This window comes from Hypanus sabinus, chromosome 15, assembly GCF_030144855.1.
Source record: "Hypanus sabinus isolate sHypSab1 chromosome 15, sHypSab1.hap1, whole genome shotgun sequence".
NCBI classification, from domain to species: domain Eukaryota; kingdom Metazoa; phylum Chordata; class Chondrichthyes; order Myliobatiformes; family Dasyatidae; genus Hypanus; species Hypanus sabinus.
In genome coordinates this window covers 90203373-90220332 of record NC_082720.1, presented here as the reverse complement: position 1 = coordinate 90220332, position 16960 = coordinate 90203373, and the positions used below count along the sequence as shown (strand labels likewise).

Below are 16960 nucleotides of genomic sequence, written 5' to 3'. Positions count from 1 at the left end.
CTTTCAACCTAACAGGAACATAAAGATTCTGTACCCTCATAATTTCACCCTTAAATGACCTCCATTTCTCTATTACATCCTTCCCATAAAACAACTTGACTCAATCCACTCTCTCTAAATCCCTTCGCATCTTCTCAAAGTTAGCCTTTCTCCAATCAAAAATCTCAACTCTAGGTCCTGTCCTGTCCTTCTCCATAATTATATTGAAGCTATTGCTATTGTGATCACTGGACCCACAGTGGGGTGTCATCTCAGAAATTATTTATTTATTACTACACCGCCCTGCGACCCACCTATTTAACTCGAGCCTAATCACAGGACAATTTACAATGACCAATTAACCTGCTAACTGGTACATCCTTGGATATGGGAGGAAACCAGAGCACCCATAAGAAATCCAAGAGTTCATAGGAAGAATGCACCAACTTCTTACAGAGGATGCTGGAATTGAACTTTGAACTCTGACGCCCCAATGTGATGCAGTGTTGTGCTAACCGCTACCCTACTGTGGTGCCCATAGGTGATAATGACACAGTAATTGGTGGAACCTGGCCTCAGAACATCTCCTATTTAGATGTTCTGGTCTAGCTCCTGAATCAGTCTCATCCAATTATGTGCAGCTTTTTCTTTGCAGAGGTTGTGATGGCGATGTACACAAGGGATGTGCATCTCAAGACTGTACGGTTCAAAGTAACTTTGTTATCAAAGTGCATATACTGTATGTCATCGTATGCAACCCTGAGATTCATTTTCTCAGTGTTAGTGGGCATTCACAGTAAATACAAGAACCACAATGGAATCAATGAAAGACCACACAAAACAGGACGGACAACAACCAATGTGCATAAAAACAGCAAACTCTGCAAATACAAGGAGCATTTTTGATTTTGATAATATTCGTATAATTTTCTTGCAGTTGAAGATTGACATCATTAAACTTTGCAATAATTCTGTTGACAAATAAGCAATGTAATGGCAGATTTCTTGGGTTGATTATTGAATGAAGCTTTTGAGTTGTCAAAGGATTTTTTCACAGTTTCAAGAAGTGCAGTTCCTTTCAAGAGCCATCTGACTTCTGTGTACGACAGCAAGCATTCAAACTGATTGTAGAGTCATAGAGAAGTACAGCACAGAAACAGGCTCTTCGGCACATCTAGTCTGTGCCCAAGCTATTTAAACTGCCTACTTGCATTGACACACACTGGGACCATAGCCCTCCATACCCCTACTATCCATGTACCTATCCAAACTTCTCTTAAAAAGTTGAAATTGAGCTTGTATGCACCACGTGCTGGCAGCTTTTTCCACACGACCCTCTGGACCCTCTGAGTGAAGAAGCTTTCTCTTAAATTTCTCACCTTTCATCTTTAACCCATGACCTCTGGTTGTAGCCCCACCCAATTTCAGTGGAAAAAGCCTGCTTGCATTTACCCTATCTATACCACACATAATTTTGTTAACCTCTATCAAATCTCCTCTCAATCTACATTCTAAAAAATACAGTCCTAACCTATTCAATCTTTCCTCATAGCTCAGGTCCTCTAGACCCAGCAACATCCTCGTAATTTTTCTCTGTACTCTTTCAACCTTATTTACATCTTTCCTGTAGGTAGATGTCCAGAACTGCACACAATACTTCAAATCAGGCCTCACCAATGTCTTACACATCTTCAGCATATTGTAACATCCCATCCCATGTACTCAACATGTTGGTTTCTTTACTCTCTTTAAAGCGTTCTTTACTACCCTATCTACCTGTGGCACCACTTTCAATTAATTTCAGACCTGTATTCCCAGATCTCTTTGTTCTACCACACTTCTCAGCACCCTGCTGTTCACAGTGTAAGACCTACCCTGGCTGGTCCTAACAAAGTGATAAACCTCACACTTTACTACATTAAATTCCCTCTACCATTTTCCAGTTCATTTTTCCATCTGATACAGATCTCTCTTCAAGACATGATAGTTTCCTCACTAGGAAATCTGTAGATGCTGGAAATTCAAACAACACACACAAAATGCTGGTGGAACACAGCAGGCCAGGCAGCATACATAGGGAGAAGCACTGTCGACGTTTCAGGACGAAGGGTCTCGGCCCGAAACATCGACTGTGCTTCTCCCTATAGATGCTGCCTGGCCTGCTGTGTTCCACCAGCATTTTGTGTGTATAGTTTCCTCACTGTTCACTACACCTCTATCTTGGGTGTCATCTACAAATTTGCTGATCCAGTTGATCATGTTATCATCCAGATCATTGATATAAATGATAAACAACAACAGGCCCAGCACTGATCTCTGTCACAGGCTTCCAGTCAGAGAGGTGACCTTCTAGAACCACTGTCTGGCTTCTCCCACAAAGTCTATGTTTAATCCAATTTACTACCTGAATGCCGATTGACTGAACCTTCATAACCAGCCTCCCATGTGGGATCTTGCCAAATGCTTTACTGAAGTCCATGTAGAAAACATCCACTGGTTTGCCTTCATCCACTTTTCCTGGTAACTTCCTTGAAAATCTCTATAAGATTGGTTAGACATGACTTACCACTCCCGAAGCCATGCTGGCTGTCCTTAATCAGTTCATGTCTATCCGAGTACTTATATGTCCAGTTCCTTAGTATACCTTACAATAATTTTCCCACAACTGGTGTCAGACTCACCGGCTATAATTTCCTAGTTTATGTTTAGAGTGTTTTTCAAACAGTGGAACAATATTGGCTATTCTTCAATCCTCTTTTACCTTTCCAGTCACTAAGGATGATATAAATATCTCTGTTAGGGCCCCAGTAGTTTATACACTTGCTTCCCATAGGTTCCGAGGGAACACCTTGTCAGGCTGTGGGGATTTATCTTCTTTTGCCTCAGGATAGCAAACACGTCCTCATCTGTAATCTGTACAGGGTCCAAGTAGTTAATGCCTGTGTGTCCATATTTGTATATCTGTATAATTCCTTAGGATTCTTCTTCACCTTTTATGCTATGTTTTCTTTTACCCTTCCTGAGAGTGAGCAGAATCATGTTAATTATTTGTTCTGGTGACTTAAGTAAAACTGTACTCAGAACCTCCCTTACTGCTGGTAGAATCAGTTCTTATCTAATTGTGTGGGGCTTTCCAGATTAGGCAATGAGAAACAATATGTTGCAAGAAGCACACAAACCATTGCTGTTTTGTTGCTGGCAAAGTGTTTTGAACTGTTTTCTATTTCTGAAAGTTTTTGTGAAGTGACTGAAAATAAGCAAGTTCTTATCTCCTCAAATGTTCAAGGAGCCTGGAGTGCTTAATTGCTTCATTTGAAAAAAGCGTTTTTCACACAACACACATTAGCTGCTTTGTGCTGGTATAAATTCAGATACTCAACACTCTACTGTCTACACTTCTTTTTCGTTTGGCCTGCTTCTGCTATTTTCGTAATGGATCAACGACTGTGGTCAATTGCCTACAGTTAAAGTCCAACCTCAAATGCTGCGATCAATAAAGGGGAAAGTTATGATGTCATTATAGCTCAGGCAAAACCTCACTCTCTCCCTGAAGGTACATAAAGTGGGGCAGTGTATCTCGGTTGGGCTATGGGCTAGAGAAATGCAGTCAAGAGCATTTGAAAGGGCAGAATCTGAAATTTACCCCACTGAATGCCATACTCTAATTCACAGGAATTGTGTCTTTGCATGATCGTAGTAGCTAACACTGTACTATAGAAGTGAACAGCAATAATGAGTGGGCCGGGCCTGGAAAAACATCATTTCCTCAGTCCAGATTTGTCATCATATGCCAAATACAGAACTGTCACATTGATTGAATATCAATATTTCCTTACGGTAAAAAATTCTCCCCACCCCATTCTTCTGTTCCCCACTCTGGCCTCTTACCTCTTCTCATGTGCCAGTCACCTCTGCCCTGGGTCCCCCCTCCTTCCCTTTCTCCTATGGTCCACTCTCCTCTTCTATCAGATTCCTTCCCCTTGAGCCCTTTACCTTTCCTACCCTGCTGGCTTCACCAACACCTTTTAGCTGTCCTCCAACATTTCATTCTGGCGTCTTCCCCCTTTCTTTCCAGTCCTGATAAACATCGACTATTCATTCATTTCCATAAATGCTGCCTGACCTGCTGAGCTTCTCCAGCTTCATGTGTGTGTTGCTGAGGATTAATTGTTTATAATAAGTAATTAATTTCTTAAATTAAGCCTTTAATCCCCCAGCTGCCCCCTTGGTACTGAGCTCACCCACTGCTCCCTTTATTTTATATAGAAATTCCAGTGTCCCTGAGAGGAAGCAATATTGCTGACTTTGGGAACCACAGGGTTAAATTGATCTTGGAGTAGGTTAAAAAGCCGGTGCAACGTCGTAGAGTGAAGAGTCTGAATGTGCTATTGTGTTCTATGTCCTGTGTTCTTGGCATACCAAATCTCCTTGAACTTCCAGGAAAGTAGACTTCTTCATATTTGCATCAATATGTTGGGCAAGTTAGACTTGTATCTGCTGGACTGCAGAAGACTAAGACAGCATGGAATTGACCATAAAGTTCTGAGTCATCCTGACAGGGTGGAAGAGAATCTGAGAAGGCACACCTATGGCTGTATTTCATTAGGGGTTTAAGGAGATTTCTACAGATGTACCAGAGAGGGTATTTTAACTGGTTGCATCACTGAATGGTACGGGGAGACAATGCACAAGATTGGAAAAAGCTGCAGAGGATTGTAAACTCAGCCAGCCTCCCCACCCATGAGGACATCTTCAAAGGTGATGCCTCAAGAAGGCAGCATCCATCATTAAGGATCCCCACCATATAGGACATGCCATCTTCTCATTACTGCCACCCGGGAGGAGATACAGGAGCCTGAAGACACACACTCAACATTTTAGGAACAGGTTCCTCGACTTCATCATCAGATTTCTGAATTGGCAATGAACCCATGTACACAACAGCACCTCACTATATTGCAAGCTGACTCCAGCGCATTCCCAGGTGTGTTGGTTGTTAACCCAAATTACACATTTTACTGTGTTTGATGTATGTGTGATAAATAAATCTGAATCTAAATCTCTTTTTGCCTTTTTGTAATATTCTTTGTAATGTTACTTCTATATAAGACAGTTAGGCCCCACTTGGAATACTGTGTTCAGGTCTGGTCACCTCATTACAGGAAGAATGTGGATACTATAGAGAGAGTGCAGAGGAGATTTACAAGGATGTTGCCTGGATTGGAGACCATACCTTATGAGAATAGGTTGAATGAACTTGGCCTTTTCTCCTTGGAGCGAAGAAGGATGAGAGGTGACTTGATAGAGGTGTATAGGATGATGAGAGGCATTGATCGTGTGGATAGCCAGAGACTTTTTCCCAGGGCTGAAATGGCTAACATGAGGGAGCATAGTTTTAAGGTGCTTGGAAATAGATACTGAAGGGATGACCAGGAGTAAGAGGGATACTGTATAGGGGATATATTCACTTCGGATGTAAGCTCATTTAATGGAGGAGTAGGTTCAAGGGCCCAAGTGACCACTCTTGCTGGTGATTCACACATCCTTATTTGGTGTGCTGGAGCATGGCTCTTGCTTCACTCTCTGCATGTGTGGCATTTCTAATCTGCATCTTTAACATATGAGCAGTATTTGATAGCTCTGGGCCTGTACTCGCTGGAGTTCAGAAGAATGATGGGAGACTTCATTGAAACCTATCGAATATTGAAAGACCTAGATAGTGTGGATGTGGAAAGGATGTTCCCAATTGTGGGGGTGTCTAGCACCAGAGGGTACAGCTCTGTGTAAAGGGACACCCATTTAGAATAGATATTAGGAGGAATTTCTTTAGCCAGAGTGAGGTGAATCTATGGAATCCATTGTCACAGATGGCTGTGGAGGCCAAGTCAATGAGTATATTTAAAGTGGAGATTGATAGGTTCTTGATTAATCAGGGCATCAAAGGTTATGGGGAGAAGGCAGGAGAATGGGGTTGAGATGGAGAATAAATCAGCCATGATGAAATGGAGAGCAGACTCAAAGGGCCTAATTCTGCTCCTATGTCTTATGGTCTTTCCTGAAGGACGGCGGATTTACAACATCACACTGAGCCCGGATCGAACAGAGATGGTCGTTGGAGAGGAGCTCATTCTTGACTGCATTGTCGAGGCAGAGTTTAACGTGGCTGTCGACTTTCAATGGGAATACCCAAGGAAAGAGGTGAGTCAGCGGGAGGTCCCTTGTAGCAGGCTGGGAAAATGTACAAATATCAGAGGCCAAGCTAGGTCGTGATTCTTCACTTATGACCCTCGGGTCCCCTTTAAATGTTTCCATGATTTTTGGGCTGCCCGCCAGTATTTGCTTTGTGCTGCTTTTCAGTGTTCGCTCAGTGGAAGAACAAGCTGGACCAGGGCAACTCACCATTGACCAGGGACTTGTGGCCATATTGTTCTTCTCTTATTTGTAACTACGTTTTGTGAAATCTGAACCACATGTGCTATGTGCAGTGTGCTTTGGTAATATGTTTTGCCCCTTGGCCCCACAGGAATGATTCAGAAACAGGTTTACTATCTCTGACTTATGTTGTGAAACTGTTTTGTTTTGCTTGACTATTTTCACAGGTGGGTGAATGATAATTAAACTGAACTTGAACTACCCTTTAGTTTTGGACTTCCATACCCTGGAATAAAGACTGAAATCATCCACCTTAACTATGCCCCTCATGATTTTAAACGGCTCTATAAAATTCTGATTTATCTCTCACGTGTATATTGAAACATACATTGAAATGTGATGCTCGCGTTCACAACAGACACACCCAGTTATGGGCTGGGCATCTGGAACTCTGTACCTCAGAGGGTGGCCAGAGCAGGGTGCTTGACTATTTTTAAGCCTGAGACAGATGAATAGAAACTTAGAAACGTAGAAAACCTACAGCACAATACAGGCCTTTCAGCCCACAAAGTTGTGCTGAACATGTCCCTACCTTAGAAATTACTAGGCTTACCCATAGTCCTCTATTTTTCTAAGCTCCATATACCTATCTAAAAGTCTCTTAAAAGATCCTATCGCATCCTCCTCCACCACCATTGCTGGCAGCCCATTCCACACACTCACCACTCTCTGAGTAAAAAACTTACCCCTGACATCTCCTCTGTACCTACTCCCCAGCACCTTAAACCTGTGTCCTGTTGTGGCAACCATTTCAGCTCTGGGCAAAAGCCTCTGACTATCCACACAATCAATGCCTCTCAACATCTTGTACACCTCTATCAGGTCACCTCTCATCCTCCTTTGCTCCAAGTAGAAAAGGCTGAGTTCATTCAACCTATTCTCAAAAGGCACGCTCCCTAATCCAGGCAACATCTTTGTAAATCTCCCCAGCACCCTTTCTATGGCTTCCAATTCTTCCTGTGGTGAGGCAACCAGAACTGAGCACAGTACTCCAAGTGGGGTCTGACCAGGGTCCTATATAGCTGCAGCATTACCTCTTGGCTCCTAAATTCAACGCACAATTGATGAAAGCCAATACACCGTATGCCTTCTTAACCACAGAGTCAACCTGCGCAACAACTTTGAGCATCCTGTGGACTTGGACTCCCTCTGATCCTCCACACTGCCAAGAGTCTTACCATTAATACTATATTCTGCCATTATATTTGACCTACCAAAGTGAACCACTTCACACTTATCTGGGTTGAACTCCATCTACCACTTCTCAGCCCAGTTTTGCATCCTATCAATATCCCGCTGTAACCTCTGACAGCCCTCCACACTATCCACAGCACTCCCAACCTTTGAGTCATCAGCAAACCTACTAACCCATCCCTCCACTTCCTCATCCAGATCATTTATAAAAATCACAAAGAGTGAGGGTCCTGGAACAGATCCTTGAGGCACTCCACTGGCGACCAACCTCCACGCAGAATATGACCCGTCTACAGCCACTCTTTGCCTTCTGTGGGCAAGCCAGTTCTGGATCCACAAAGCAATGTCGCCTTGGATCCCATGCCTCCTTGCTTTCTCAATAAGCCTTGCATGGGGTACCTTATCAATTGCCTTGCTGAAATCCATATACACTACATCTACTGCTCTACCTTCATCAATGTGTTTAGTCACATCCTCAAAAAATTCAATCAGGCTTGTAAGGTATGACCTGCCCTTGACAAAGCCATGCTGACTACTCCTAATCATATTATATCTGTCCAAATGTTCATAAACCCTGCCTGTCAGGATCTTCTCCACCAACTTACCAACCACTGAGGTAAGACTCACTGGTCTATAATTTCCTGGGCTATCTCTACTCCATTTCTTGAATAAAGGAACAACATCCGCAACCCTCCAATCCTCAGGAACCTCTCCCGTCCGCATTGATGATGCAAAGATCATCGCCAGAGGACCAGCAATCTCCTCTTTTCTTGCCTCCCACAGTAGCCTGGGGTACATTTCATCTGGTCCCAGTGACTTATCCAACTTGATGCTCTCCAAAAGCTCCAGCACATCCTCTTCATTAATATCTACATGCTCAAGCTTTTCAGACTGCTGCAAATCATCACTACAATCACTGAGATCCTTTTCCATAGTGAATACTGAAGTAAAGTATTGATTAAGTACCTCTGCTGCTTCCTCCGGTTCCATTCACACTTTCCTGCTGTCACACTTGATAGGTCCTATACTTTCACGTCTTATCCTCTTGCTCTTCACATATTTGTAGAATGCCTTGGGGTTTTCCTTAATCCTGTCTGCCAATGCCTTCTCATGGCCCCTTCTGGCTCTCCTAATTTCCTTCTTAAGCTCCTTCCTGTTAACCTTATAATCTTCTAGATCTCTAACATTACTTAGCTCTCTGAACCTTTTGTAAGCTTTTCTTTTTGACTAGATTTATTACAGCCTTTGTACACCATGGTTCCTGTACCCTACCATAACTTTCCTGTCTTGATGAGTAAGAGGATTAAAAGATAACCAGGGATATTGTATTGGGGTTATACCCACAAGTGTCGCCACACGTTCCAGCACCACATAGCTTGTCCACAATGCTTGGCAGAGCAGCACAATCATAACAAAACTGACACAGTAAGCAATAGAGCAAGAAGGCCACCCCTCAAGGACAGCTGCTATCTCACTGTTATCAGCCTCTTGAACAGAGAATTAGGGCTGACCTTATACAAATGTTTAAAGTTTTGAGAGCCATAGATGTGGTAACAGTCATTTCCCTGGGGTAGTGGAGAACAAAACTAGGGGGCACAGGTTAAGGGTGAGAGGGAAATGAGTTGCCAGAGGAAGTGGTTGAGGTAGGTTTAATAGTATCTTTTAAGAGGCCCTTGGATAGATACATGGAGAGGCGGGGCTTAAAGGGATATGAACTGTACTCAGGAAATTGCGACTTACTGGCCAGATGCCCTGGTCAGCATAGACTTAATGAACCAAAGGAATTGTATCTGTGCTGTATGACTCTAAGTTCAAAGTAAGTTCATTGTATGTATGTCACATACAACCCTGAGGTTCGTTTTCTTGTGGGCATTCACAGTAAACCCAAGAACCATAATAGAATCAATGAAAGACTGTGCACAGGGCGAACAAACAACTATTGTGCAAAAGACAAACTGAGCAAATACAAAGGAGAAAATCAGAATAATAATAAATAAATAAGCAATAACTCTCGAGAACATGAGATGAAGAGTCCTTGGAAGCGAGTCCATAGGTTGTGGGAACAATTTGGTGAGTGAAATTGAGTGAAATTATCCTTTCTAGTTCAAGAGCCTGATGATTGACGGGTAATAACTGTTCCTGAACCTGGTGGTGAAGGCCCTAAGGCTCCTGTACCTTCATCCTGGTAGCAGCAGCGAGAAGAGAGCATGACCTGGATGGTGGGTGTCCCTGATGGTGGATGCTGCTTTCCTGTGCAACGCTCCATGTAGATGTGCTCAATGGTGGGGAGAGCTTTACCCGTGATGGACTGGGACATAATTGTAGGAATTTCCATTCAAAGGAGTTAGTGTTTCCGTAGAAGGCTATAGCTTATCTATAATTTATTGCTTACAGTTTCTGGAAGGGGATTCAGTGGAGAGAGTTTGTGATCCATGGGTTGTGTTAGGAGACTCAGAGGGTGGGGTGAGTCGGTGATGGGTAGAGTGTCCATGGACATTGGGAGGGTGGGGAGAGTTGGTGATGGGAGAAAGTGTCTTTGGGCAGTAGGGGATGATTCAGTAGGCGTGGAGAGTTTCTGTGAGCTATGGGAGGGGTTTCAGTGGGTGTTAGTGGCTACAGAAAAAAGTTGGGTGTATTAATTTGAAAATAATTGAATTCAATTGAATGTGATGCAGGCTGAATAGCTGGGGGCTGCGTTATATGCACTCATCACCCTTTGCTTCTGGAAAGCCCTAGTATGTGTGAGTTTTGTCCAAGTTACGTCTCCAGGTCTGGTTATATTGAACTCCTTTCTGCTCTTTAGCTGTACAGGACTGATCCGGCAGTCAAGATCACCTACCATAAACGGCCACTGGACACTGGCTCGAAACTGAGCAGCCGTCTAGTCATCAGCAACGTGTCCACCATTGATCAAGGAATTTATGTCTGCAAGGCCGATAATAGCTTCAACATCACGGAGAAGAAGGCTGAGGTTGTTGTGCATGGTAAGGTGATTTCTTCCCTATCTACTTCCCACTCCCCCCTCCACCCCCAGAAAATGTGGAAAGGGTCATAAAACTTTCGGCACAGTGGCATTCATAAATCAAAGTATTGACTATAGGAGATGGGATGTTCTGTTAAAATTATATAAGACATTGATGAGGTCTAATTTGGAGTATTGTGTAAAGTTCTGGTCTTCTACCTACAGGAAAGATGTCAATAAGATTGAAAGAACACAGATAAAAAATTACACGGATGTTGCTGGGGCATGAGGACCTGAGTTGGAGGAAAAAGTTGAATAGGTTCAGACTTATAGTATAGAGGTATAGGTTTGATGGAGGCAGGCCACTCCGGGTCCAATCAGAGGTGTATTAATTTGTCTTTTACATCTTTTTTATGATCACAAGTCACCGGTGGAGCTGGATTTACTTCATATTGTTGTTGAGTACTGTCGTTGTGTTGAGATGGTGTGTGATCCAAAAAACAGGTGTGAGTAGTTGTCTTAGATGGTTTTCTTGCAGGACCCTGTTGGACATTGGTAACATAGAATACTGCAAGTTCGGTTAAATGGTTTATTGAGAGACTGATGGCAGGATAGCTGCATTGCCTTGGTTCTGGCAAGGACTAGACTCTTTGCACACTATCACCTATTGCAGTCACCCAGAAGAGGAGATCCCAGAACTGGGGTGGTGGGGAGATGCCTCTGTGGGTGTGGAGGTCCCTTTGCTCAGTGTTGCTTTCTGGTGCTCGCTCAGTCCTGTCCTCCAGTGCTCACTCAGTGCTGCCATCTGTGCTCGCTCGGTGCTGCCCTCTGTGATCTCTCGGTGCTGCATTCTGGTACTCGCTCGGTGCTGCTCTCTGGTACTCGCTCGGTGCTGCTCTCTGGTACTCGCTCGGTGCCGCTCTCTGGTGTTTGCTCGGTGCCGCTCTCTGGTACTCGCTCGGTGCCGCTCTCTGGTACTCGCTCGGTGCCGCTCTCTGGTACTCGCTCGGTGCCGCTCTCTGGTGTTTGCTCGGTGCCGCTCTCTGGTACTCGCTCGGTGCCGCTCTCTGGTACTCGCTCGGTGCCGCTCTCTGGTACTCGCTCGGTGCCGCTCTCTGGTACTCGCTCGGTGCCGCTCTCTGGTGTTTGCTCGGTGCCGCTCTCTGGTACTCGCTCGGTGCTGCTCTCTGGTGTTTGCTCGGTGCCGCTCTCTGGTACTCGCTCGGTGCCGCTCTCTGGTACTCGCTCGGTGCCGCTCTCTGGTACTCGCTCGGTGCCGCTCTCTGGTACTCGCTCGGTGCCGCTCTCTGGTACTCGCTCGGTGCTGCTCTCTGGTACTCGCTCGGTGCTGCTCTCTGGTGTTTGCTCGGTGCTGCTCTCTGGTGTTTGCTCGGTGCCGCTCTCTGGTACTCGCTCGGTGCCGCTCTCTGGTACTCGCTCGGTGCTGCTCTCTGGTACTCGCTCGGTGCTGCTCTCTGGTGTTTGCTCGGTGCTGCTCTCTGGTGTTTGCTCGGTGCCGCTCTCTGGTACTCGCTCGGTGCCGCTCTCTGGTACTCGCTCGGTGCCGCTCTCTGGTACTCGCTCGGTGCCGCTCTCTGGTACTCGCTCGGTGCCGCTCTCTGGTGTTTGCTCGGTGCCGCTCTCTGGTGTTTGCTCGGTGCCGCTCTCTGGTACTCGCTCGGTGCCGCTCTCTGGTACTCGCTCGGTGCCGCTCTCTGGTACTCGCTCGGTGCTGCTCTCTGGTGTTTGCTCGGTGCCGCTCTCTGGTGTTTGCTCGGTGCCGCTCTCTGGTGTTTGCTCGGTGCCGCTCTCTGGTACTGGCTCGGTGCCGCTCTCTGGTACTCGCTCGGTGCCGCTCTCTGGTACTCGCTCGGTGCTGCTCTCTGGTACTCGCTCGGTGCCGCTCTCTGGTACTCGCTCGGTGCTGCTCTCTGGTGTTTGCTCGGTGCCGCTCTCTGGTACTCGCTCGGTGCCGCTCTCTGGTACTCGCTCGGTGCCGCTCTCTGGTACTCGCTCGGTGCCGCTCTGGTACTCGCTCGGTGCCGCTCTCTGGTACTCGCTCGGTGCCGCTCTCTGGTACTCGCTCGGTGCCGCTCTCTGGTACTCGCTCGGTGCCGCTCTCTGGTACTCGCTCGGTGCTGCTCTCTGGTACTCGCTCGGTGCTGCTCTCTGGTACTCGCTCGGTGCTGCTCTCTGGTACTCGCTCGGTGCTGCTCTCTGGTACTCGCTCGGTGCCGCTCTCTGGTACTCGCTCGGTGCCGCTCTCTGGTACTCGCTCGGTGCCGCTCTCTGGTACTCGCTCGGTGCCGCTCTCTGGTACTCGCTCGGTGCCGCTCTCTGGTACTCGCTCGGTGCTGCTCTCTGGTACTCGCTCGGTGCCGCTCTCTGGTACTCGCTCGGTGCTGCTCTCTGGTGTTTGCTCGGTGCCGCTCTCTGGTACTTGCTCGGTGCCGCTCTCTGGTACTCGCTCGGTGCCGCTCTCTGGTACTCGCTCGGTGCCGCTCTCTGGTACTCGCTCGGTGCCGCTCTGGTACTCGCTCGGTGCCGCTCTCTGGTACTCGCTCGGTGCCGCTCTGGTACTCGCTCGGTGCCGCTCTCTGGTACTCGCTCGGTGCCGCTCTCTGGTGTTTGCTCGGTGCCGCTCTCTGGTGTTTGCTCGGTGCTGCTCTCTGGTGTTTGCTCGGTACCGCTCTCTGGTACTCGCTCGGTGCCGCTCTCTGGTACTCGCTCGGTGCCGCTCTCTGGTGTTTGCTCGGTGCCGCTCTCTGGTGTTTGCTCGGTGCCGCTCTCTGGTACTCGCTCGGTGCCGCTCTCTGGTACTCGCTCGGTGCCGCTCTCTGGTGTTCGCTCGGTGCCGCTCTCTGGTACTCGCTCGGTGCTGCTCTCTGGTACTCGCTCGGTGCCGCTCTCTGGTGTTTGCTCGGTGCTGCTCTCTGGTGTTTGCTCGGTGCTGCTCTCTGGTGTTTGCTCGGTGCTGCTCTCTGGTACTCGCTCGGTGCTGCTCTCTGGTACTCGCTCGGTGCTGCTCTCTGGTACTCGCTCGGTGCTGCTCTCTGGTACTCGCTCGGTGCCGCTCTCTGGTGTTTGCTCGGTGCTGCTCTCTGTTGTTTGCTCGGTGCTGCTCTCTGGTACTCGCTCGGTGCCGCTCTCTGGTACTCGCTCGGTGCTGCTTTCTGGTGTTCACTCAGTGCTGCCTTCTGTGCTTGCTCGATGCTGCTCTCTGGTGCTGCCCTCCAGTGTTCACTCATGCATGTCTCCAGTGTTCGTTAATTACCCTCTGTGTGAAAAACCTGCCCTTCAATTCCTATTTAAATACTTACCTTCTCATTTTAAAGCTATGTCCTCCAATTTGGAATTGGTTTATTGTCCTGTGTACCAAGTTACAGTAGAAAACCTGCCTTGCACATTGTCCATACAGACCAAATCATTACACACTGCATTGAGGGAGAACAAGGTAAAACAGAATGAAGTGTTAATTACTCAGAGAGGGCAGTGCAGGCAGACGATAAGGTGCAAAACCATTATCAAGTAAATTGTTGGGTCAACAGTCTATTTTATTGCACTAGCAGATCATTCAACAGTCTTATAACTGAGACATTAGTGAAGCATTTTTGTCCAAGAGACAAAATAAGACAAAGAAGACTCCTTCTTCTTCAGCCCTTTACCTTTTCCTCTTATCACCTCCTAGATTCTTACCTCATCCTCTCTCCATCACCCACCTGGCTTCACCTATCACTTTTAGCTTGCCCTTCTTCCCTCCCCCACCTTCTTAATCTGGCAATTTTCCTCCTTCCTGTCCAGTCCATAAGACATAGGATCAGAATTAGGCCATTCAGCCCATCACTCTGCTCTGCCATTCCAGCATGGCTGGTCCTGAATCCCATTTGATCTCATACACCTTCTTGCCATATCCTTGCCCTAACTAATCAGGAAACAATTAACCCCTCTTAAGTATATAGTGGTAGAGCATTCCGCAGATTTACTGCTATCTACCTTAAAAAGAAAATTCCTTCTTACCTCTGTTCTAAAGGGTCGCCCCTCAATTTTGAGGCTGTGCCTTCCAGTTATCTGGTCCTTTCAACATTTTGTATGTTTCAATGAGATCTCCCGCATTCTTCTAAATTCCAGTGAGTACAGGCTCAAAAGCTGCCAAACACGCCTCATATGTTAACTCCTTCATTCCCAGAATCATCCTCGTGAACTTCCTCTAGACTTTCTCCAATGACAACACATCCTTTCTGAGATATGGCACCCAAAACTGTTGACAGTACTTCACAAGTCGTGTCTTATAAAGGCTCAGCATTATCTCCTTGTTTTTATATTCTACTCCCCTTGAAATAAATGGTAACATTACATTTGTCTTCTTTACCACACTCAACCTATAAATTAACCTTCTGGGGGTCTTGCACGAGAACTCCCAAGTCCCTCTGCACTTCTGATGTTTGAACCTTCTCCCCATTCAGATAATAGTCCACACTATTGTTCCTTTTACCAAAATGCATTATCATACATTTCACAACACTGTATTCCATCTGCCACTTTTTTTGCTCATTCTTTCAATTTGTCAAAGTCCTGTTGCAATTACATTGCTTCCTCAACACTACCTACCCCTCAACCTATCTTCATATAATCTTCAATTGTTGCCACAAGGCCATCAATTCTACTATATGAACCATTGACAAACAATGTGAAAAGCAGCGGTCCTAATACTGACCCCTGAGGAACATCACTAGTGACTGGTGGCCAACTAGAAAAAGCCCACTCACTGCCTGATCCCTGTCAGCCATTCTCCTATCCATGCCAGTATCTTTCTTGTAAAGCCAAAGGATTTTATCTTGTTAAGTAGCCTCATGTGAGGCATCTTGTCAAATGCTTTCTGCAAATCTAAGTAAATGACATCCACTGCCTCTCCTTTGTCCACTCTGCTTGTTGCTTCCAGATTTGTCAGGCAAGATTTCCCTTCACAGAATCTATGCTGACTTTGACTTATTTTATCATTAGTCTCCAAGTGCCCCGTGACCTCATGATCCAATCCACCTGGGAAGCTCCTCTCTCAGGCCTCTGTGATACGTGTTAGTTGTGCTTCTCCCTCTCAAATTGCTGTATAAATTCTATCATATTATGACCACTGCCTCCTAAGGGTTTCTTTACATTAAGCTCCATAATAAAATCTAGGTTATTACACAACACCCAGTCCAAGATAGGCTTTCCCGAATAGGCTCAAGTACAAGCTGCTCTAAAAAGCCATCTCATAGGCATTCAACAAATTCCCTCTCTTGCGATCAACGGATGCTGCCCGACCTGCTGAGTTCTTCCAGCTTGTTTGTACGTGTTGACCATTCCAATCACAGTCTTTTCTAGCTGCTACCATCTGGGAAACAGTACCACAGCATAAAAGCCAGGACCAACAAGCTCCATGATAGCTTCCTGCACCAGACCATCAGAATGATGAACTCACACTGATTTGAGTGTACTCTATATTACATTGACTGTTCTATTTTTAAAAAATCAGATTCAGATTCAGATTCAGTTTATTGTCATTTAGAAACCACAAATGCAATGCAGTTAAAAATGAGACAACACTCCTCCAGAATGATATCATAAAAACACATGGCAAAACAGACTACACCAGAATTATTATAAATTACTATGATTGTACATTGCACATTTAGACAGAGACATAAAGATTTTTACTCCATGTGTATGAAGGATGTAAGTAATAAAGTCAATTCAATTCAATTCAAAGATTCAACATTCTCTGACCCTGTCACCTCTTTCTAAAGATGTAATTTCTTCTCTTACCAACAGAGCCACACCACTGTCTCTGCCTTCTTACCTGTCCTTTCAATACAAAGTATATCCTTTGATGTTAAGCTCCCAGTTATGGCCTTCTTTCAGCCACAACTCAGTGATGCCCACAACATCACACAGACCAATCTCCAATTGCACCACGAGTTTGTTCACCTTATTCAGAATGCTACATGCTTTTAAGTACAGTCCTGATGAAGCCGGAAACATCGACTGTTTATTCTCTTTCATAGAGTCATAGAAAAGTACAGCGCAGAAACAGGCTCTTTGGCTCATCTAGTCCATGCCAAATCATTGAAAATTCCTAGTCGCATTGATCTGCACCAGGACCATAACTCTCTATACTCCTATAGTGATAAGTCAGTTATAAGTCACTTATAAGTCAATAGCATCATAACATTTTAAGTAACGTTTGAATATTGAACACATAGCGCATGTTTTCCTCGTATGAACGTATAAAGTAATTGCAACACACCAATATTGCTGAATCAGTGGGAGTTAAGGGCTTTTGCTTTGATGTGATTGATAACTTCAACAACGTCACTCAATACGCTGTTAAGATCAGGTGACATTTTTCAGCTAGCC

General features: G+C 45.7%; 1 protein-coding gene across 7 annotated transcripts in view; it reads left to right on the top strand.

Moving 5' to 3' along the window:
• flt4 (fms related receptor tyrosine kinase 4) overlaps positions 1–16960 on the top strand; it is a 271100-nt gene that overhangs the window by 151405 nt on the left and 102735 nt on the right. For all 7 annotated transcript variants that reach the window (XM_059990711.1, XM_059990708.1, XM_059990707.1 and 4 more), the window contains 2 exons: positions 6041–6177; positions 10409–10589. In XM_059990711.1, the coding sequence (XP_059846694.1) occupies positions 6041–6177; positions 10409–10589 (318 nt within the window). The remainder of the gene's footprint in view (positions 1–6040; positions 6178–10408; positions 10590–16960) is intronic.